This window comes from Condylostylus longicornis, unplaced genomic scaffold (assembly GCF_029603195.1).
Source record: "Condylostylus longicornis isolate FDR11 unplaced genomic scaffold, ASM2960319v2 ptg000018l, whole genome shotgun sequence".
Taxonomy (NCBI): Eukaryota; Metazoa; Arthropoda; class Insecta; order Diptera; family Dolichopodidae; genus Condylostylus; species Condylostylus longicornis.
In genome coordinates, this window is record NW_026577987.1 from 6,292,829 (window position 1) to 6,315,427 (window position 22,599).

General features: G+C 28.2%; 3 protein-coding genes across 3 annotated transcripts; all 3 read right to left on the reverse strand.

Moving 5' to 3' along the window:
* Nucleotides 1-7,986: 7,986 nt before the first annotated feature.
* Nucleotides 7,987-8,693, reverse strand: LOC129606434 (uncharacterized). Its single transcript, XM_055516766.1, has 2 exons — nt 8,628-8,693; nt 7,987-8,334 (listed from the first exon to the last, which is right to left on the reverse strand). The coding sequence occupies exons 1-2, from the start codon at nt 8,685-8,687 to the stop codon at nt 8,008-8,010; spliced, it is 387 nt and encodes a 128-aa protein (XP_055372741.1). The 5' UTR covers nt 8,688-8,693; the 3' UTR covers nt 7,987-8,007.
* A 780-nt stretch (nt 8,694-9,473) lies between these two features.
* On the reverse strand, nt 9,474-10,045 carry LOC129606433 (uncharacterized). Its single transcript, XM_055516765.1, has 2 exons — nt 9,936-10,045; nt 9,474-9,863 (listed from the first exon to the last, which is right to left on the reverse strand). The coding sequence occupies exons 1-2, from the start codon at nt 9,999-10,001 to the stop codon at nt 9,531-9,533; spliced, it is 399 nt and encodes a 132-aa protein (XP_055372740.1). The 5' UTR covers nt 10,002-10,045; the 3' UTR covers nt 9,474-9,530.
* Nucleotides 10,046-12,708: 2,663 nt separating this feature from the next.
* LOC129606521 (uncharacterized) lies at nt 12,709-13,679 on the reverse strand. Its single transcript, XM_055516874.1, has 2 exons — nt 13,554-13,679; nt 12,709-13,151 (listed from the first exon to the last, which is right to left on the reverse strand). Exons 1-2 carry the CDS (start codon nt 13,611-13,613, stop codon nt 12,783-12,785), a joined length of 429 nt encoding a protein of 142 aa, XP_055372849.1. The 5' UTR covers nt 13,614-13,679; the 3' UTR covers nt 12,709-12,782.
* Between the last annotated feature and the right edge of the window lie 8,920 nt (nt 13,680-22,599).

Here is a 22,599-nt window from a genome sequence, read left to right on the forward strand (position 1 = left end):
TAAAAAATGTTTACGTTTTCTTTAGTTAACAATCAAGAAATGGCTTTTTCAGGTTTTTGATTGGTTTAAGTTTAAGAAGTGGGGGAGAGGAGAAAAGCAAAATTTTCTTTTACGGAAATATTTTTTTAGTAAAGTACATGGGAAATTTAACCTCTATATTTTCAAAGGTTTAAAAATTTTGTAAGCATGTCCACAGACGGGCGGAGTGAAATTAATAAGCATTTTTTTTACAAATTTCTTTTGCGAAAGTACTAGAAACAATCTACTATCTATTTAAATTACTTTTATTTCTATACCAAAATATTTGAAATCGTTGCATATATTTAGTATAAAAGAAAAAAAATACATATTGAAAGAAGTAAGCACTTCCGGTAAAATTCAAGGTTTAATTGCATAAGTTTAGATTGAGGATTATATTGTTTAATGGCATGGCGTTTACCGGTAGCATTTTGCTGTTATAAAAATTTGGAAAAGCTTGTAGTTTCGGAAATATGAGAAGCCAAAAATATTTATTTCGAGAGGCGATAGCTTGAAAGTGGATGGAGGTGGAAAAAATGTTTGTAATTTTTTTATTGAACAGCTGGAACATGGCATTTTTTGCACTCTGAGGAACTATAAATTTTAAAGGATGTAGATTTTTAAAATATCATTTTTTGATATTTTAAAAATCTACATCCAATCTACATCACAATTGTCTTCCTTATGCTAGTACGAATTTTTTAAAATATTTTTATCTAAAAAAAAGTTATCATACAAAAGTTCAAATAATTGATTCTGTACGGGTACCACAGAGTTGAAACAATCAATCCTGCCAATTTTCATTTTGTCTTTATAATCAAAGTGGTAGCAATCTATTATTTGAAATAATCGAGTTCAACGTTTTTCCATTTTCTGCAACCTGGGCCTTATTGCACCAACCACTTATCACTTATTAACTTACAAAATAAGTTTTTTTTGATAAGCTAAGTTTGTAAGTGTTGCACCAAAGTTTTACAAATTTCACTCACTAATCAACTTTGCAACTTATCATTTTTTGATAAGTAAAAATGATAAGTGTTGGACCAAGAAAATTGAAAACTTATCGAACGTGACGTAGTTTTTACAATTTGATAAGAATTTATCATTATAGTTTTATTTCTCATTGATTTAGTTCTATTAAAAATATCAAAATTCAATATTAATTTTGTGTTAAAAACCAAAAAAAAAATGAAACGAACAAATTCAATAGAGAAAAAACTTGCCGTTTTGGAAATTATTAAAAAAAATAAAGTAAGAACTTGCCAAAAATCAATCTTATATTTATTTGTAAAGAATATACAATAGTACAAAATATTTTTAGGACATATTATTTGGATCATTCTAAAACAACGCCAGCGCGAAAATGAAAAAACAAAAAGTGTGGGAGGAGGTTGTCAAAATGCAGAGTGGTTAGCAACTGCTGCTGCGGGCTTAAACAATCTTAAATAAAACTTTATTTTCACTTGTTTTGATCTACATTATAGAAACTTTTACATTATTAATTTTTGCTTAGTTTTAGCCATGTCAGCTTTTATCTAATAAATTATATAGTTTTGTTACAAAATTTTGGATTAACAATTTTTTAATTCTTAAATTTAACATGTTGGTATAGGAAAATTTTAAAAAAACCTAATATATGACATGTATTGTAAACTTATATACTAAACTTACATACTAAATCTTACAACTAACTTATAATCTAAATTATTATTAAATTTAAGCTTCTATTTGTAAATTTTTTTTAATTAGAAATACTAAGTACATCATTCACAAATTATGTTATCCGGTTTTGGCAACTTATGTTTAATACGAAATGAGTTATTATTATATATATTTTTGCCTAAACCTAATATTATTCTGTTGGAAGAATTTCTTAAATTATTATAAAAGGACATCGTTAATTTAGAAATAAATTGATCAATGGTTGGTAAAGCAGCTATGTGGTGCAAAACTTCAATTTTAGAAATATATGGCAAATTTAATGCCATCCGCAAACATTTGTTTTGTATTACTTGTATCTTTTTTTTGTGCATTTCAGCACAATTTGACCACGCTGGACACGCATATGTCAATAAAGGACGAACATAACTTTTATATGTTTTTAATTTGTTCTCGGAGCTTACACTATTATGCTTTACCATTAGAGGATATAACATTCTCAAAGCAGTGTTGGCTTTTTGTATATTGTAATCTTATTACTTTGAATCTAGGTACACTCCTAAATATTTAATTTTTTCCTGCCAAGGAAGAGTAATATTGTCGATAACTAACCTGTTATTATCACAAAGTTGCCTTGCTATAGGAGAATGTGTAAAAAGCCCAGCGACAGTTTTAGAATTATTTGTTTTAATTTTCCATTTTTGAAAAAACCTTTTCAAGTTTATAAGTTCTTTTTCAAGAATACTTTTAAGTTTTTCCGTTGAATGATTATGCACGGACGTAATAAGAGCCGTGTCATCAGCGTATATTGCAAACTGACACCTAGAAGAAACAGTAATGTCGTTTATAAAAAAATTAAATAAGTGAGGGGAAAGTGTTGAGCCCTGAGGGACTCCAGCAGGTATTGGAAGCTCTATTGACCTCTCATTATCTATTATGACATAAAAGGAACGATTTGATAGGAATGAGGCTATAATTTTAAGCAGATCTAAGGGCAATTTTATCTTATTTAATTTATAAAGCAATCCATTATGCCAAACACTATCAAATGCCTTTTCTATATTCAAAAGGACTATTGCAGTACTTTTATCTTGATTGTAATTGAAAGAAATTTTCTCACATAATCTTAAAATTTGATGACAAGTCGAATGATGAGCTCTAAAACCAAATTGTTGTTTGATAATTATGTTTGTCTCATCAGCAAATTTGGAGATCCTATCTAAAATTAATTTTTCAAATAATTTGGAAAAAGTACATAGAAGGGATATCGGTCTATAACTGCTAGGGAGTTTGTTATCTTTATTGGGTTTTGGTAAAGCGATTACCTTACCTATTTTCCAAGCTTTAGGAAAGTAGGATAAACGCATACAGGAATTATATATGCTAGTCAATTTTATTATAGCTTTTTTTGGCAACATTTTAACAGCTCTATTAGGAAGTTCATCAATACCATGTGCTTTTCTAGATTTTAAAGATCTAACATATAACATAACTTGCTTGAAAGTGAAATCCCTAAACGAGGTTTGCTGCACTGAGTTTATCTTGTTTACTACCTTATTAACCAGTCTTTCTGCATTCGACTTAGATAAAGCGTTATTTGTTAAATTATGTGACGTAAGAAAATGTTGAGCTATTATATTGGCTTTTTGTTTAGCTTTAAAAATAATTTCATTATTATTATTAAGCGGAGGAATCTTATTGTAAGGCTTGCGAAAACCTTTTGCAAATTTATATAACGAATAATTATTTGATTCTAATTGTGAAAGTTTTTCTGACCAATTTATGTTATTTATTTGTCTTATTTCTGCTTTTATTTGCCTATTGAGAAAATTAACACAATTCTTTAAAAATAAATCCCGATTTCTTTGATACCTCTGCCTGAATATATTACGTTGAGAACAAAGTTCTTTAACCTTAGAAGAAAAAGGATACTTGAAAACATATGCGTCCCTGAGTGGTATATTTTTTTGCATCGAAAATTTTATAGAATTAGTTAAAGTTTCTATTTCAGAATCGATTTTCATAATTGCATAATTTCAGAATCGATGTCACAGCTTACATAATTGTTAGATTTTAAATTTATACTATCATTAATATCCCTTGAGAAAGAGCGCCAGTCGGCTCTTGAAAAGTCGAATACTTTACTATTTTTCCTAACAAGTTGAACATTAATTTTGAAGATCAACGGTAAGTGATCAGATGAAAGATCATTAATGACCCTAGTGCGCAAAATATTTTGAGAAAAATTTTTTGTTATTCCCAAATCAATTGTAGAAGGTGCACCCCGAGACGAATAATGGGTCGGATTATCAGTACTATGAATTTCACAGATATTTTTATCACATAAATTCAACAGCTTTTTACCTTTTAAATTACACTTTATGTTGTTCCACTGAATATGCATCGCATTAAGGTCACCGCCTAACAAAAATCGCGCTTTTAATGACAATAACTTCTTTATATCCTTTTCAAATGAATTACACTTAATATTTGGGGCCGCATAAAGTGATCCAACAATTAGGTCATAGTTCTTTAAATGTAGTTTTATGAAAACATTCTCTATAAATGATGTTCCCATGGATTTAATTGGGCTATGTGAAATAGATCTATGAACCAGAATAGCTACACCACCACCGTGAACACCATGCCGATCAGATCGATAAATTTCATAAATAGGAAAGAAAATTTTTTTATTTTCTTTTAAAAAAGTTTCTTGCAACAGAACAACATCAATTTTATGTTTTAAAACAAAATTATTTAATTCATTTTTTTTATTTGTAATGGACTGACAATTCCATGTAAGAATATTTATGCTGTTTATATTATTGTAAATGTTATTCATTACGGTATAGTATAATCAATTAAAATTGCTAATCTTGTTTTTTGACATGTAGAAGCCTTTAATTTACTCACCATTTCTTTTTACAGTTTTATAGTTAAATCAATGTCTGGAATACTTTTAAATTCAGAAGAAAGAGAGCATAGATCATTTAAACTTAAACTAGTGGCTGATATTGCTTTACTACATACTGAACTATAAGATGTAGCTTGAGTTTTTGTTGCTGAATGTTGAGAGCTCTCTCCCAAGGTAGGAAAATTTGTTGTTGTATATTTGGGTGGTGAAACTAATTGTTGAGAGTACAAATGTTGAGATGTATTGTTTATAATCATATTTTGTTGAAACTGTTTTCTTAATTTTCTTTTAGATACATATTGTATATATTTCTCGCATTTCTTTGAATAAGCTGCATGGTCACCATTGCAATTAACACATGTTGGTTTAACTGTGGATTCTAAATTTTCATTTGTGTTTTCTAAATCCAGAATTTTTGCTTTAGGGCAGTCGTTTTTTCCATGAGGTTCTTTGCATTTAAAACATTTAAAACTACGAAAACAATGTTTTGCGCCATGACCGAAGTCTTGGCAATTAAAACATTGCGTTACTTTCTTCTTTAAATTTTTAAATTTTTCCCATTTTATATAAACGTCGTTAACGGATCTATATTGTGTATTTAGTTCATGAAAAGTCAATGTTGAAGAAGAGAAACTCACCATATATAATGGATTTGTTTTGTTGTCTTTAAGAAAAGAGACTTTAATAACAGACGGTATAATAGCTTTTAAATCATTTGTGAGAGTATTGATATCATCATAGTAATAATGCCTAAGTATATATATAATTGGTTTCTCTTCTCTTTTGGGGTGAGTAAAGAACGGAATTAACGGTTTATTTGCATTTTTTTGTTTTAGATAATTTAACAATGTGATTTTATCATCATTGTTCGATAAAATAACTTTTAATTGATTATTTTTAAGAATTTTAAATTTTATGTTTTCTTTAAATTTATTTTCTTGTTTTAACGATTTAATTAATATGTTTGAATTTTCAGTATCGATTACTATTGGAGTAGGCATTTCTGAAATTTGTGGTTTATGTTTTTTAATCTTGTCATCTATTGTATGGTTGTTCAAAATATCACTGGAAATAGAACTATTTACACTTTTATTGTCATTTTCTGACAATATATTTCTTTTTTTAGATTTTTTCCTTTTTTTATTGTTTTTCGACATTTTTTTATGTATAATTTAAGTAATTTTATATATAAGGTATGACCGTATAAATTAATAAAATTTTTGAATTAACTGTTTTTTAAATTAAGCACGTGTTTTAATCGCTAAATGCACTCGTATATAAATTATTTTCTAGTAACGTACATCCGAACACTAAGGCAGTCGAAGAGAGACTGGGCTTAAACAATGATTCCTTTCTCTCAATTTTAACACATGATCAATGAAGGTTTTCTAATGTATTGCAAACGAGTTCATAATTTATTCTTGGACGTATTCTGGCTCTTGATCTACGTTCAGATGATTGTACAACTTCTATTCATTTTTTTAATTTAATTATATATTTTTAGCGCTGAACTTTATTCGAAATTCAATAAAAGTTTTATTTTCAAAGTAGTAATTGCCTTAATTACTCTATCAAGAATGATTCTTGGCTTAACTTTTCTTTGAACCTCATAATTATAAAATGTACATTATACCATGTATGTACATGTATAGGTGTGACATATATACATATAATATGTTATGGGCAATGTGGTGCACATTGATTTTAGCCGGATTTTATGAATAATGATTAATTGAAATCACATTTCCAATAGCATACTATATATAAATACACTTTTATGCTTAATTAAATGTAATACACTTTTCTTTATATTACTTTAAATTCAAGGAAAATTTTTTACTTAGCAAAATATGAAAAGCGGAATTGCTCTAATCAAAAAAGCCGATAATTTATCAAATAATTTAATGCAAAGTGATAAGTAAAAATTTTTGGTGCAACCAAAAATGCTTATTTTTGGCTAATTTGATAAACTTATCGCTTATCACTAAGTAAAAAATTACTTGTACTAGTTTTTTTTTGATGCAATGATAATCTGATAAGGGATTTCGTTTTAGTTTTGATGAGCTTATTGAGTACTTATCATTTTCACTTTTGCTGCAACGAAAATTTTGCAAATTTTTTGATAAGCTGAAAAGTAGTAAGTGATAAGTGGTTGATGCAATGGTACCCTGTTAATTCTAAAGAATTTACAATCATTTTTAATATATTGAGAGTTGCGAAAGGCAATATTGTTTCAGGTTGACACAAAAATTTTAAAATACTACGTATATAGGTGTGAACTTAACTACATCGCAAAAATATTAAGTATATTGTAAATCTCGCAAATATTACTAGATACAATGAAAACAATAAATGAAAACGGAAATTTACATATTATGAGACGAAAGATTAATAATTGAACTCTAGATATTTTGTATTTAAATGTGACTATTGAAGCTAAATTTTTTGCGTCTCTCAAATCTAGATATATATATCTATATAATTTTAGCAAGGTTCTTTGAAGTGATTAATAGAAGTTGCAAAAAAAAAATTTAATCGCTTTGAAACAAAAAAGTAATAAATTATCTTTAAAAATTATGAAAATTACACAGCAATTATCGAAAAAAATTCAAAAATACAATGGTCGACGAAAGGTGTAATTTATTTTGTTTTTTTCATATTGTAGATTAAAATTAATGTAATTAATTGAAATAATAAGCTTAAATCGGAATAATAAAAATAAAGTAAAAAGAACAGGAAAATAAAATGATTATCAAGCAAGCGAGGCAAAATTTTTCTTTTATTCATCAGCTGATCCTTATTTTATCTTATGACTGCAAGTGGGTTATGAATTGGAATGAATTATAAAAATTGGTTAGGTTCAAAAATTGTTTTATCTCTATATATTGTCTGAAAACTTTGAATTTAACGTACGTTTGAGAAACAATTAATTATGCTTCTGTTCAAACTTAAATCTTACCTGCACAATATGCATAATTAGAAATTTATGTGTGAAACTGTAGATTCAAGGGCTTTCATAGTTTTTTTCAACACCTCTATAAATTTCATGATTTAAATTTGCTTATTCAGATTAGCACTTACAATTTGAGTTAAAATTCTTTAAATCAAATATATTCAATGTTCAACTGCAAGCATTGAAAAAGTATGTGAGTTGTCCAAACAGTGCTATAATTTATTAATCAAGGCAATAAACTATTTTCATACTAAATACATGCAATGCATCAATTTAATAGGGTAAACATAAAATTATATTTTTGTATTACATAATTAATTACATTATTAGTAAGACCAATAGCTGCAGTTAAGCATTTACTACACATATAAGCTACACCATAAGAGCCAAATAAAAAAATTCTTATTCTCATTTATGAGAATAAAAAATTCTTATTCTCAGTTATGCAAATTTATTGTAATATTTACAGTAGAAAACTTGTATTCAATAGATGTTTTATTGCACATACATATAGGCTAGCATAAGCATTTATTACTTTTTCACAATCTATGGGGTTAGTATTTGATGTTGATGATGGCCCATTATACATTTCACAACTTTTTATTGTAGAGTTAAATTCATTCAAATAATCAAGTTTGGTCTGCCATAAATATTCGTAAAATTCAACAATTGTAACATTAGGTTTCTTATTCATTTTCGGGTTAATTCCTGCTCCACAGTCTACCATACATTTTCCAAATTCAGAAAATTTGACAAAGTTACTGTTATCCAAAGTTTCCTTTTCTTTAGCCTGTTTAAAAAAAAATATACTTTTAATATTGATTAGTCTTGCAGTTTTTCTTTTTTTAATAAAAGTTTAAAAAATTTAAATTCGTAATAGAATGTTTAATCTATATTGAAGTTTTTTTACAGTATGCACATAGTTCAACTGGAAACTATAACACTATAGTTCTCAATTGAATTTCTGAATTAATTCAATTTTCAACCTATTATTCTGTTCTATTGTACTGTTTTATATCGAAGATCATTAGTCGCTAAAATTTTATGTTGACCACTATAAAAATATTAAGATCTTTTACTTACAGTAATATAATTGCCTTCCAATATCATAATAGCGACAAGGATTGTTAGAAAAAAATTCATTCTGAAAAAATCCGTTTTAACTTTTCATCAATTTATTTTATAAAATTCAAAATGACTTTTAGTGCATTTCAAAAATTTCAAGAACTTTTATATTTAAGCTAGCAAAAGTTACAGACAATAATATGCTGGATGTATTTATTTGTTTAAGCATTTAGTTTTAATGATCTATAACAAAAATTAAATTTATTTGTGCAACGGTAATTATCATTTACTCTTAATATCATTAAATAAGCCACCATTAACTACATCTTCAAATCATGTTTAATAATAAATAAATATTTTAATTTGTGAGTAATTAAGTTATTGAATAAGAAAAAAACTGTTGTTCTCTAAAACATTAAAATTTTAGTGCAAAAATTTTAGTGCATTTAACTTTTATATTTGCTAAATTATAATCTGACAATTAAAATTTGAGTGACTAAATTTGTAGTTACATTTTTTTAGTATACTTACATAATATTTATATATTACAGCAGGGGTCCAGTTTACTTATATACTGCACTACCCCCTAAAAATTCCCTGTCTCATCTAAGTTTTACTTTGCACTTTGTATAGGAAATCCAATTTATTAAATAAAATTTCTCTTCATTAATTTCAAATACTATAAATGAAAACTAAAACACATTCCACTTTCTATTTTAAATATTGATTTAATGAAATTTAACAATCAACAAGCACAGTTAAAAAGATTTCATATTAATTTTAATTTATTCTAAAATTCTTAACAAATTAATAAATTTTTTATATCAGTGAACCCATAAATAGTATAGGGTTTGTCGTTGGTAGTTTAACAAAATACAATTTTCTTTCAAATGAAATTTGTTTTCTATAACCATACACACATTATAAAGCCAAAGCAATACACTTATAAACATTAAATGACTTGTCACAGTCATTACTGCCAGTAAAAGAAGTAGTTGCACAATTGGTTACACTTGAGGTGATTAAGTCTGGCGAGGTTTTTGGTTGTATTGCTTTATAAAAATTAATAATATTAGGTTGATTGACTGCACCATTCTCCACGAATTTCATTTCTTTCGCAACACAATCAATAAAACATTTACCATTTTTTGATATTTGCTCAAATTTTTCTTTATCAATATCAGCATTTTCATTCGGAGTCAATGGAAACTTTTTCAAGCACTCAATATTTGCTTTTTCAATGGTACTTTGAGCCTTAAGAAAAATTTATTTAAATAAATAAGAGTCAAATTACAAATAATTTTAACATGTATTTTGTAATATTACCTCTGATTGATGACAAATTGCTAATATCACTGGAATTAGAACTATTAATACTCTGCCTTTGAACATTATTATTTTGGTTCAATTTTGGTTTCAGCTAATTCTAAATGATATTCAAATTATATATGCAAATATTTAAACCTTTTATGATCTTTTATAAGATTTATATTTCACTTGCCTTATGTTATCTTAATTAATTGTAATTTAACGTATTTTTATAATTTAATATATTTAACTTTTTGCGCGATCTTTTAATGATAATATAATTGCTAATAAATTTAGTTATTACTCGTTTATTATAGCAAAATTAGCGATATATTATATATTTTTTTAATGAACACATTTGTGTAATTCAAAATTAATTGATAGTATGAGTTCAAGCATAATAATAATACGTACTCGTACACTGGATCATTTGAAATTTGACATTTTGAAATAATATTCAGATTTAACTATGTTGTGTTATTCCTAGACATTCTAGGTTTAATATTCGAATATTTTCACCTCAATTTTAGTACACTAACTGTAGATATTTTACAATACATTAATTGGGGCGGTTTATTAAGTTTCTGGAAGATCTTTACATCTTGGATCACTACATGAATAGTCATATGTATATAATTTTGCTTCTGCGAAAACAAACTCAAATAAAGAGTTAATGCTCTCAGTTATCTTTTGATAGTAAATTTCTTAAATATTAACAATAAATCATTGCACTGCTCTAAATAATTTAAAAAATTAATATATTTAAGAAAATTTATTTTAGTTTCAAAAAACGTGTTCATTAAAAACAAACGTGTATTTCAAAAAATGTGTCTAAAGTCATAAAAAAAAGTCACTTTTTTTCATTCATTTAAATTATCAAAACGATTGTTAACGATTATATGTAAGACGAACTTTTGTTTAACACAAACTTTAAAATACTTGTTGGAAAAAATTCGAAGTCAGAGTGAAACTAATAAGCACTTTTTTTCAAAAAATTTTTGGAAAAGTGCTAAAAAAGATAAATTAAGGAATTTTCATCTAACAATGTCCTTAGATTGATGAAGTTTTTCTATTGGAATCTGACAGGACAAAACAGTTATAAATTTGGTTTCACGTTTACGGAAAAAAATTTTGCACAAACAGCAAAACAATAATATAAAAATAGAAATTCTATACAGAAAACAGTATAGAAATTCTATACTGTTTCTAAATAAATTTCTGTCTAATTGTGTCACCGAATTAAGAATATTTATTTACTTAATATTATGTATATTAGCAGAATAAATAAAATTGGTAGTCTTATTGAAAGATACAAAACTGAATTAAGATCTAAGAATTTTTATATGCAGATCTTTTATTAAGAAGTGACAGATCTAGAAACAGGAAAATTTTGATTGCTACAAACGAGAGGAAAAAAAATCTTTATGATCGTTCGATTTAAAGCAGCTATCGATATAAGATTGCAAAATAAAGTCAGCACGTAGTTGTGGATAGCGAAATAATTAAATTTGTGATAGTTTTTGAATTAGTATCACGAATTTTTTTGGTTAATAAATGAAATAACTGATTTTACTTTAGAATAAAAATAACTAATTCATTCTTTTTAAACCGCATTGCATACAATAAGGAAGGAATATAAGGCACATCTTCTTAGTGAGGGGTAAACAAACTATTTTTAGAGATATATCGGTCTGGCTGCCTTTGTGTGGGCGTATGTATATAGAGTTTCGTTTGACCGTATTTACATTTTATCGCATATAAAGAGAAATAATTTTCTATTTTCAATTTTCCAATTTTCTTGAAATTTGATATTTAAATACGGGGTTGTTAAGACAATCAACCTATACATTTTTTGGAAAGATCATAGTATTCGGAAGCCGAAACACTTTATATTTTTTACTATACATAGGTTTGAGTTCTAGGTGTTACCAAAACTAACTGGTGTCAAATTTACATTTTACGAGGAATGTGTTTAAAACGCATTTTGATAATCTTCAGTAATACTTTCACTAAACTAGTGAGAATGTTACTAAAGATACGGTTATGTGCTGATCATATCAGATGTTTTTTGTTAAGTTCGTATAATTGTATGTTCGTCCAATTGTATGTTCGTATAAGATTGTTCATCCCGCTTATAATAACATTAAAAATATGGCACAGTTGAATTTCTGTAAAAATTTGTTTTATTTAAATCGAATATTCAAAAAACATATTATGTTTACTGTTTATGTTGAATTTATCTATTATCCTATCTGAGGTTTAAACAGCCACGGCATTTAAAACAGAAAATGTTCCTCAAATATTTATATATATTTTAGTCTGAAAATTATAATTTCAACACCCAAATTGTTAACACTAGATATAACGCACCGTTTTCGGTATAAATAGGTACATTTCAATCACTGGTTTTCAAATGAAGAACATTTTTTCAAAAACAATTAATTTAACCAAAGTCCATGTTTTATAAAACAAAAACTTCTTTATAAATGGTTGTTTTATATGATTTGTATCACAAATTGGTTTGAAAGGCGTTTAAAACATCGATTGTTGAAGCATAATTCGACAAACACCGGTGGAAAAATTTTTAATTCTTAACGACTGTCCAAGGTAGAAGTAAATCTATTGATAGGTTAGCATATAGTTATAATATAGTTATGTTAAAACTACACTATTTAATTGATGAATAATAATAAATTATTGATATAATTGTCAGGACGCTATAAAATTAAAATGATTTTAAGCCCAGTAAAATATGAAGCCTTTACTTAGTATAAAAATACAAAACGCAAAAATAAATTTTTTTTTATTTTATTTGCATCCACAAAATCATATATATTTATTATAAATGCTTAAATGAAAAAAAAATTAATGTTTTAAATTTTCTATCGCACCTTTGCGTAAGCAAACATATGCATTTAATGCTTTTTCACAATCTGTTTTTCCATTGTAAGACGTTGGTATGCAATTATTTACAATAGAGTCTAATTTATTCAAATCTTCTGGTTTGAGTCTCCATAAATACTCATAAAATTCAACAAGTTTTGTAAAATTGATACCGGTATTCGTTATAATATCCATTCTTTTGGCAAAACAGTCAACAAAACATTTACCAGATTCTGACATCTTATCGAAATTTCCATCCAAAAAATCTTTTTTATCCTTATTATTTATATTCAGTTCTTTAAAGCAATCATCATAAGATTTATTGACGCGAAGTGCCAGTTCCTCATTCGCCTTTTAAAATGAAAAATTACAAATATTTAAAATAATGGATAAAATTCTAAAATTACAACTAAATTACAATTTTAATTGAAAAAACTTTAAATATTTGAAATTTTATTTATTAGAGCGTCCGCCTAGAAAGCGGTAGGTCACCGGTTCGAGTCCAGTTCGAGGAGAAAAATTTTTTAATTAATTTTTCTGCCTTTAACTCGTTCCTTTGATTACGTCATCCATCTGTTCTGCAGTTGCATGAAAAATTTCCATTAAGTGAAATTTTATTATTAAATAATATTTTAATCAATCGCCTAAATAGTATTAAGAATTTTATGTGGTTAAGTATTTCGCGATTCTGGTTGTGCGAGCTGTTATTATTGACTAAAAATAATCTCTAAACTATTACTATCTCCCACGTACAGTTATGCAATAGTATTTTAAAATAGCCATGATTACAAGGATTGTTCCACTGAAATTCATATTTTTATTCTGACTTCGTTGTGCTTTTGAAAGTCCGCTTCAATTTTTAACTTGTTTCAATAAATTTATATAAAACTCTAGAATAATTTAAGAACTAATTCCGCTTTTTATACTCATAGTATAAAAATTTTAAAAGTTACTTATGAACCTACTTTATTCATTTGATTAAATTTAATAATTTATAAAAAAATTTTATTTTGTTTGCGCAATAACAATTTGTCCAATTCAAAATATTATTAAAATTAGTCCTAACAATAAGTGCTTAAAATTATTTTTTTTTTATTGGAATTAATTCGCTAACAGAGATTTAATATAATTTGGAAAAAAATTTATTTATGAACTGTCATTCATTTAGAAAATAATAGTTTTCCTCATTCGTCTATTTAGAATATTGTTTTGAAATACATTTGAAAATATTTTACGAGTATTGCAAAATAAAATGTTACAATATATGGATAAATACGGTTTCAAAGGTAAATATTTGTATTAATATTTCCGCATATGACATTGTATTAATATATCCGCATGCACATTTTTTAAAATGACATTTACATAATATGCTGATACATTTACTTGCAGTAGCTTAGTAAGAATTATGAGTGAACATGATAAGCAAAACATTATCATTTTAAAGATTGATGCAATCTTTAAAATTCAAGTCATCATTATCAAAAAAGAAGAGCTGAAATATACAACTTTATGAGAGCATGTTGATTATATTTTATATGTAGAGTAAAAAATATGTAATTGATCTTACGAAAAGACCCAGTTCCTGAGATATATGCTGGAAATTAACCCAATTGACCCATTTAAAATAATTAGTTATTTGACCCATTTAAAATAATTTCTGAAAGTTTGACTTTTGAGACGGATATTTTCAAATCAACACAGAATTTTACGCTTAGCAAGAATATATGCACATACATGTTCATACCGCAGACAACTTCTTAAGGTGGTTACAAGCTTCATACCAAAATTAGTATGCCTTAACTAAAATGTAGGGTACAAGCACCATTTTAGGGTTATGCTATTTTGAAAATTCCAAAATACTATAATTTTTACTGACAGTACGTAAATAATAAGAAACTTATTGTAACTTTTCGATGGAAATGAACTGCATGATAGGGATATGCAATATAACTATTTGCAGTAAACTATTGATCTGTACATTCCTGTATTAGAACTTCATCTTCAAAAACACTAATTTTCATGAAAAATTTTTCTGAGTTTAATTTTTAGAAGTGGCGATTCATCTATTGGGTTAAGTTACTTCATCTTCTTATCTTATGACTACTTATATAACTTATATGACTACTTATATACCATCAGTCTTATCTTATGACTACTTATATAATTAAATTCACTTTAAAAAACAAATGTTTGATTTTTGTTAAAAAAATGATGTCTCACAGTCATCTTTATTCTCAAGACTCCGTAATACACAATTTACTATTACATACATATATATGTACATACAGTGTATTCGAAAATGATCATCATACTTTTTATTAAGAAATATATTCTTATATTATGTATTTTTGAATAACCCTTTCAGACCAAAGTTGAACGATTGTGTTAGGTGAATTCTAAGTTTTTTAAATGCGTATTTATAAAATTTTTCATAAAAATTTTTCATAAAAAAGAAACCCAAAATCAATGGTTGTGTAATCTATCGTTTTGTGATTAAAAAAGAAACAAGAAAAAACATTTATAACGTATTCTTAACTTTTTTTATAACATATTCTTACATGTTAAATCTTGCTCTTTCGTGTTGATATACATATAATTTTACAAGAATGTTGAGCGTTTTTATGAAAAAAATTAAACTAAAAATTAGATAACACGATTGTGTAAGCTGGGCTTCTTTGTGTTGTGCAATCGGACTGACGTTTGTGTTACCTTAATTATTTCAATTGTTTCGAGCATACATATGTACATATTTATAGCAATTTTCTTATAAATTCAAAAAAAAATTACGACTTGAACAATTATCACGATATTCAGAAAATATTGGAATTTTTATAAAATTCGGATGATGATGAAAATGACGAAAATGAAAAATATCGTAGTTGAAGAAATTCAAGAAATAACAAGTGACAAAGTAATAATAGCTGGAGCAGCGGAAACGGCATGAACTAGTTGTTACTTTAACGCTCGAACTCTGATTTGGTTTTAAATGCGCTCACCATAAATGTTTTTAATGACAGTGGATTTGATATTTCTTTTCACAAATATCGGTTGACCAATGGCCCCCTTCCTAACCTTCCTATCTGAAATAAAGTAATTTATGGAGAAAAACACATTACGGAAATTTAAGCCAAATATGTACTACATTTGTGATAATGTTTGCGAGCTATGAAGTACATATATTTTACTAGTTTGCAAGCTAGGAAATGACATATTTTAAAAACTACTTCCCAGAAGAACATTATCAAACAGCAGTTTTTACAAAATGTACGCTTTAAAACATTATGGTGTTGAGTTTGACACAACAGTAGAAGACATAAAAAGGTTTTACGGCTGTAATATAATTATAAGTTGCTTAGGATATCCAACAGTTCGTTTGTATTAGGCTGACGGATTTAGAAACGAATTAATTGCAACTAGGTTCTTGAGAAATAAATTTTTCAAGTTAAGAAGTATCATATACTTTGTAGACAAGGATGAGCCAAACGAAAAAAATAAATTATGGCATATACAACCTATGATAAATATGGTAAAAAAACTGTGTAATGAGCTTGCAATTGTTGTGGAATCATATTCCATTGGCGAATAAATGATTCCTTTCACTGAAAGATGTCGAGCTCATCAGGTCATTAGATAGTTAATGTTATAAAGTTTCCTATTTTTTTCTAACTTCTATTAATTATAAAGTACTATAAGATATATTTAAGTTTAAAGGTTTGAGATAATTAAAAATATTTGATTTTACTCAAATTTTAGGGGCATGCCCTATAATACACGCTCGAGACTCACCCTCCTGATGAACTCAAGCAACTTGTGAGGACCAGAAAACCGTAACTCTGCCCCCGTTAGAGCAAAGCCCACCAGCACCTCCCCCCTCATATGAGCAAGAGTATCACACTCCCCCAGGAGGTGCAGAGAGATCTCTCCATACTCCCCACAGAATCTGCAAGTATCTTCATTTTCCAGGCCCAGCCGACTGACGTGTCCCCTAAGCCTACAGTGAAATGCCGGTCAGGACTCTCACCTGGTTCATGCCCATCCCTATAATTTTCTTAAATCGCTTGTGGTCATAATCTCCCAGAAGCTGCTTAGCTTGCCGCAGCCCCGGAAACTTCTCCAGCGCTCCGACCACCTTCTTTCTGATTCCTTCCGCAGAAGGGCTTCGGTCCAGCACACCTCTTCCTGGCACACCTCTTGCCCCCTTCCTTCCAAGCGCATCGGCGGCCTCATTTCCTTCCACGCCCACATGGCCCAGCACCCAACACAGTGTGACTCGGTTGCATTGAGCTTCTCAAGACAGCCCCATACTACCGCGTAGGATACTGAAAACGAGTTCAGCGCTCTGATTGCAGCCCTGCTATCCAACATAATCATTATCTCCTGTCCCCGATACCCCCTTTCCAAGCTGAACCGCACGCACATTTAAATGGCGTGCAGCTCAGCCCGAAACACACTCCAAAAAGTTCTCATATGTTCGCAGAATTTGGTTCTTGTCCCAAATACGCAGACGCATGCGGGTCTCTGCAATCGTTCCAGGTTCTTTCTAGCCGTACCAAGAGCCAAACTTCTTGCTAATGCCACTGCTCCATAAGTCGGGAGAAGCACGACTATCATGGTATACATCCACAACATGACAGACGGGGAGCAGCCCCACAACCTACCCGAGATGGCCCTGCAAACCGTAAGTGCTCGGGTTGCCAGTGTACACATAGCTTCCTCGTCACTTTGCCAAAGAAGCTTGGAATCAAATACCGCTCCTAGGTGTTTGACCTCCGATAATTTTCATAATGTTGAAGTGTAATCAATACAATTTAGTTGTACCAGCACCAAGAAGGTTCAAATTTATGTTATTATTTATAATACATATGAATATAATAATATTTAATTTTTAATTTAATTAAAAATAAAGTTGATATTTTGTCACTTTAATCTTAGTTTTTTTTTGAAAAAGATATTAAAAATCGTGGTTAATAACAGGTTTTTCCTTCAATAAAATACAAAATTTCCTTAGTACGATTCTAGGCACGATAGGCCAATTTACACGATTGTGCTAGGTCTTTTTTTTCAAATTAAAAATAAAAACTAACATACATACATAAATAAATGAAAGATAGCTTAAAAAATTATCAGGTGAAACAGAAACTATATAACTAAAATTATACTATATTATAAAAATTATGTTACAATTATTATTATATTATAATAAAGTTGGGTCAAACCAATGGTTTGTATTGTTGCACTTTTCCCTTCAACAAGTGAAAATACTGCTTTTAAATACAGTCTTTGAATACTTACCACACTATTAAAATTATTTTCATTTATATACAAAATTATTTTTAGGATTGCATATATTTAGGATGATGCATATATGCAGCCTTTGAAGTAAAACAAAAATTAATATAAAGTGGGGTTAACATAATGCTCGATTTTAAGGTTTAATTGTGTGAATTAAGAAAAATAGTTATATTTTTTAATGTCATGGAATTTACCGTTAGCTTTTTGCGTTTATAAAAATTTGAAAAAACTTGCGGTTTCGGAAATATAAGGTGTCAAAAATTCATTAAATTTTACAAATTGTAAGAGGCAATAACTTGAGAGGGGATGGAGATGGAAAAAAATTTTCTTCAAACGAAATGAACTAATTGTTAATGTCTAAAAGTCCTTAAAATTTCAAACTTCTACAGGCTGGGGTCTAGAAGAAAAACGACATCAAAAATTTGGAAAAAAAGGACTTTAGATAACGGTAAATTTGAACGGCCATTTTGTTTTTCTAAAGTTTAACTGTAGTATACTGCGCTAGGGAAAGCAAGCCGCTGCCTTTCTGCGTTTGCAAAATTTCAAAAATGCTTATGGTTTCATTGCAACAAATAGTTAAAAAAGGCCATTTTTAAGGTTTTGGGGGGGTATAACTTCTAGAGGGGGGGAGATAGGTAAAAATTTTGTTCAACGGAAATAAGTTTCTAGTAAAGATCTATGTACATACAAAATTTCAGCTTACTATCTTCAAGGGTGTAGAAGTTTTGTAAACAGACACACGGACAGACGGAAGGACGGACGGAGTGAAACTAATAAGCACTTTTCTTAAAAAATTTTTTTAATTTGCTTTTAGTAAAAGTTTGGTCTCTATTTACATTATTGAAATTTTTACAATAATTAGCTAAAATTATATTAACCACAGATTTACCATAGGCATTTGTAACATTTTGAAAATTTCAATATACATATGGTTTTCGACAATAGCAAATTTTGTCTGTTTCGATGCAACAATTTTCTTGTTGTATGCTTCTGGAAGCTATTAAAATTTTTCTTTTACTATTTTCGGAAATAAATGAGTTTTTAGTTTCAAACTCTAATTTTTTTCTTAAAAAATATCGCACATATGAAAAGAATTTGTTGTACCATCTCGGTTGGTTGAACACCTTTGCAAATAATTTAAATAAATTTTATCCACCTTTGCTCCAATATCATTGACAAACATTTGGTGACACTCTTTGAAACTAATTTTTTTTTCATTGAATGAGAAGCATACCCACAAGCAGTTTTTCTTTGAAATTTCATTCATTTCAACATTTGCTAAATATTCCGAGCGAAAAATGGCTAAATAATCTGTGAAATCTGTTAGTAAAGTATCTAATAAATTATTTTCTAATTCGTTATTGATGTTTTTAAATTAATTTATTAAAATTAATCGTTTGAAAATTTTTCTAATACGTAACTCATTTTCAGATTTGGTTATATTTCTAAAAGATATGTTATAGCAACAACCTGATAAGAATTTGTATCTACTAAACATATGCTCAAGACAATCTATTTGAAATTTTTCAAGAAGAACATATTCGATATCAAATTTTTATACCCTGCACTTCGTGAAGGATATATTAACTTTGGTATGGAGTTTGTAACTACTTGAAGGAGTCATCTGCGGTATGGACATATATATATATTCTTGCTCAGCGTAAAATTCTGCGTTGGTTTAGACATGTCCGTCCGTCCGTCCGATCGCACGATAACTCAAAAACGAATAGTGCAATCGACACCAAACTTTCACAAGTTTTTTCTTTTGTGCCAAGGACGAACCCTATTGTTATTGGACTAAGTCGGACAACGGGTTCGGGTAGCTGCCATACAACTCAAAGAGTTTAATTTAATTATTTCAAAAACTAATAAAGGTACAAATATAAAATTTTGTATACATGTGTAAAATTATATTCTACATATGCTCTAAAAATTATAATGGGATAGCTGTACCGGTTCGGGTGGCTGCCATACAACTCCAACAACAATTTTTTTATATTCGGAAAAAAAATAAAGTCAGATTCATGAAACTTGGCAGTCATGTGTCCAATTATGGGTAAAATATATTTCTGAAGTTTTGGTGGAATTGCTTGACTGGTTCGAGTGGCTCCCATACAAGTCCAAAAGCTTATTTTAAATATATGGAAAAATAATAAAGTCAGATTCATGAAACTTGACAGTTGTGTGTCCAATTATAGGTCAAAGATATTTCTGAAGTTTTGGTGGAATTGCTTGACTGGTTCGAGTGGCTCCCATACAAGTCCAAAAGCTTATTTTAAATATATGGAAAAATAATAAAGTCAGATTCATGAAACTTGGCAGTTGTGTGTCCATTTATAGGTCAAAGATATTTCTGAAGTTTTGGTGGAATTGCTTGACAGGTTCGAGTAGCTCCCACACAAGTCCAAAAGCTTACTTTAAATATTTGAAAAAATAAAAAAGTTAGATTCACGAAACTTGGCAGTTGTGTGTCCAATTATAGGTCAAAGATATTTCTGAAGTTTTGGTGGAATTGCTTGACTGGTTCGAGTGGCTCCCATACAAGTCCAAAAGCTTATTTTAAATATATGGAAAAATAATAAAGTCAGATTCATGAAACTTGGCAGTTGTGTGTCCATTTATAGGTCAAAGATATTTCTGAAGTTTTGGTGGAATTGCTTGACAGGTTCGAGTAGCTCCCACACAAGTCCAAAAGCTTACTTTAAATATTTGAAAAAATAAAAAAGTTAGATTCACGAAACTTGGCAGTTGTGTGTCCAATTATAGGTCAAAGATATTTCTGAAGTTTTGGTGGAATTGCTTGACAGGTTCGAGTGGCTCCCATACAAGTCCAAAAGCTTATTTTAAATATTTGGAAAAGTCATTAAGTTAGATTCATGAAACTTGGCAGTTGTGTGTCCAATTATAGATCAGATATATTAGCGAAGTTTTAGTGAAATTGCTTGGCAGGTTCGGGTACCTGCCATACAACTCCAAAAGCTAATTTTAAATATTTGGAAAAATAATAAAGTCAGATTCATAAAGGACGCGTGCAGCTTGCGAAATATAATTCTTCTATTAAATGCGAACTACGCTTTATGCAATATGTAATTAAATAATTTACGAAAATTGACACTTTCTTGGTATCCCTCTATGTATAATCAGGTACAATACACAAACACTAAAAAAATATTAGTCAAGACTTACTAGTTTTTATATTTCTATTTCAAATAACTTTACTGACAATACATTAAAAATTATTACTGTAATTTCTTAACAAATAAAAAATTTAAAGAAAATCACATTTACATAATTTTTTTACACTATTTTGCGGGCTTCGCGTTCAATGTAACAAAGAGACATTTATGAACATTAAACAATTTGTCACAACCTTCACCTGTAGAATTTGCGCACTTAGTTATGGCTCCTTTAATTATTTCTGGTGTCGCTTTTGGCACGACTGATGTATAAAACGCTATTATGTTGGTTTCGTTTAGCGCATTGTTTGTCATGAAATTCATTGTTTTTGCAAAACAATCAATATAACATTTGCCATTTTGAGTTATTTTGTCAAAATTTCCATTTGTAAGATCATCTTTTTCAGCTTGTTGAATAGGGAATTTTTGTGCGCATTCAATACCTGCTTTATCAGCTGGGCTTTGAGCCTACATAAAATTAAAAATGTGAAATTTTAATATAATTTTATTTAATACCGAATTATTGTACACTTACCGCAATCATATTATAATACGACAAAAATATTATACCAAATACTGTCGACAATAAATTCATATTTAATATTTTTTTTCTTTTGTTTTCCAGTTAATAAGATAAACGAATTTTGACTGCTGGTCAATTAAGTTATGGGATTATTTTGAATTATTAGGTTCTATAAATTTGCAAGTTCCTTTTATAAACGGAAAACGAAATATGCGGAAAAATAATCATATTATTTAATTATGCGTAATAATTTTAATTAATTATTACATTTAATAAAAATATCAGATAATTTACCCGTAATTTTCCCGTGTAATGATAATTATTTTCATTCTGTTGCAAACAACACATTAAAATCATTACCAAAATCTTTCATCTATACTTAATATAATATATTTTAAATTTGTTATATATGTATTTAAGTATCTTTAATTGGTGTTCTCTTCGCAAATTATGATAATTTGATTGTCTATGTCCACCTAGTTTACAAAATTGAAAATAAATAAGAACTTTTAAAATATGAAGGTAATAATTATTTTCGTTTGCTAATTTATTTAAATTAAAGTGTTGTTCAGCAATTTTTAAAAACTTGTTCGTGTTCGTTCCAAAAAGTTTTGTTGTAAAAACGCGGATGTATACAGAAATAAATGTTTTTTTATATACAAATATATTCACTATGGAAAAATTAATGAAAATCTCTTGTATTCAATTAGATTTTGAGAAATCAAAATATTAATTTTTTTTGGGCATTGCTTTCTGAAAGTTTCATACTTAATTGAAAATCTTCTCTAAGAAACTTATGCATAAT

Bases quoted from the DNA above. Each gene is read 5' to 3' on its own strand.
- LOC129606434 (XM_055516766.1), bottom strand. From the start codon at position 8,687: ATGAATTTTTTTCTAACAATCCTTGTCGCTATTATGATATTGGAAGGC. The intron at 8,335-8,627 runs GTAAGTAAAAGA...TTTTTTAAACAG, and splicing joins TGGAAGGCAATTATATTACT to GCTAAAGAAAAGGAAACTTT.
- LOC129606433 (XM_055516765.1), bottom strand. From the start codon at position 10,001: ATGTTCAAAGGCAGAGTATTAATAGTTCTAATTCCAGTGATATTAGCA. The intron at 9,864-9,935 runs GTAATATTACAA...ATTTTTCTTAAG, and splicing joins CAATTTGTCATCAATCAGAG to GCTCAAAGTACCATTGAAAA.
- LOC129606521 (XM_055516874.1), bottom strand. From the start codon at position 13,613: ATGAATTTCAGTGGAACAATCCTTGTAATCATGGCTATTTTAAAATAC. The intron at 13,152-13,553 runs GTACGTGGGAGA...TCATTTTAAAAG, and splicing joins TAAAATACTATTGCATAACT to GCGAATGAGGAACTGGCACT.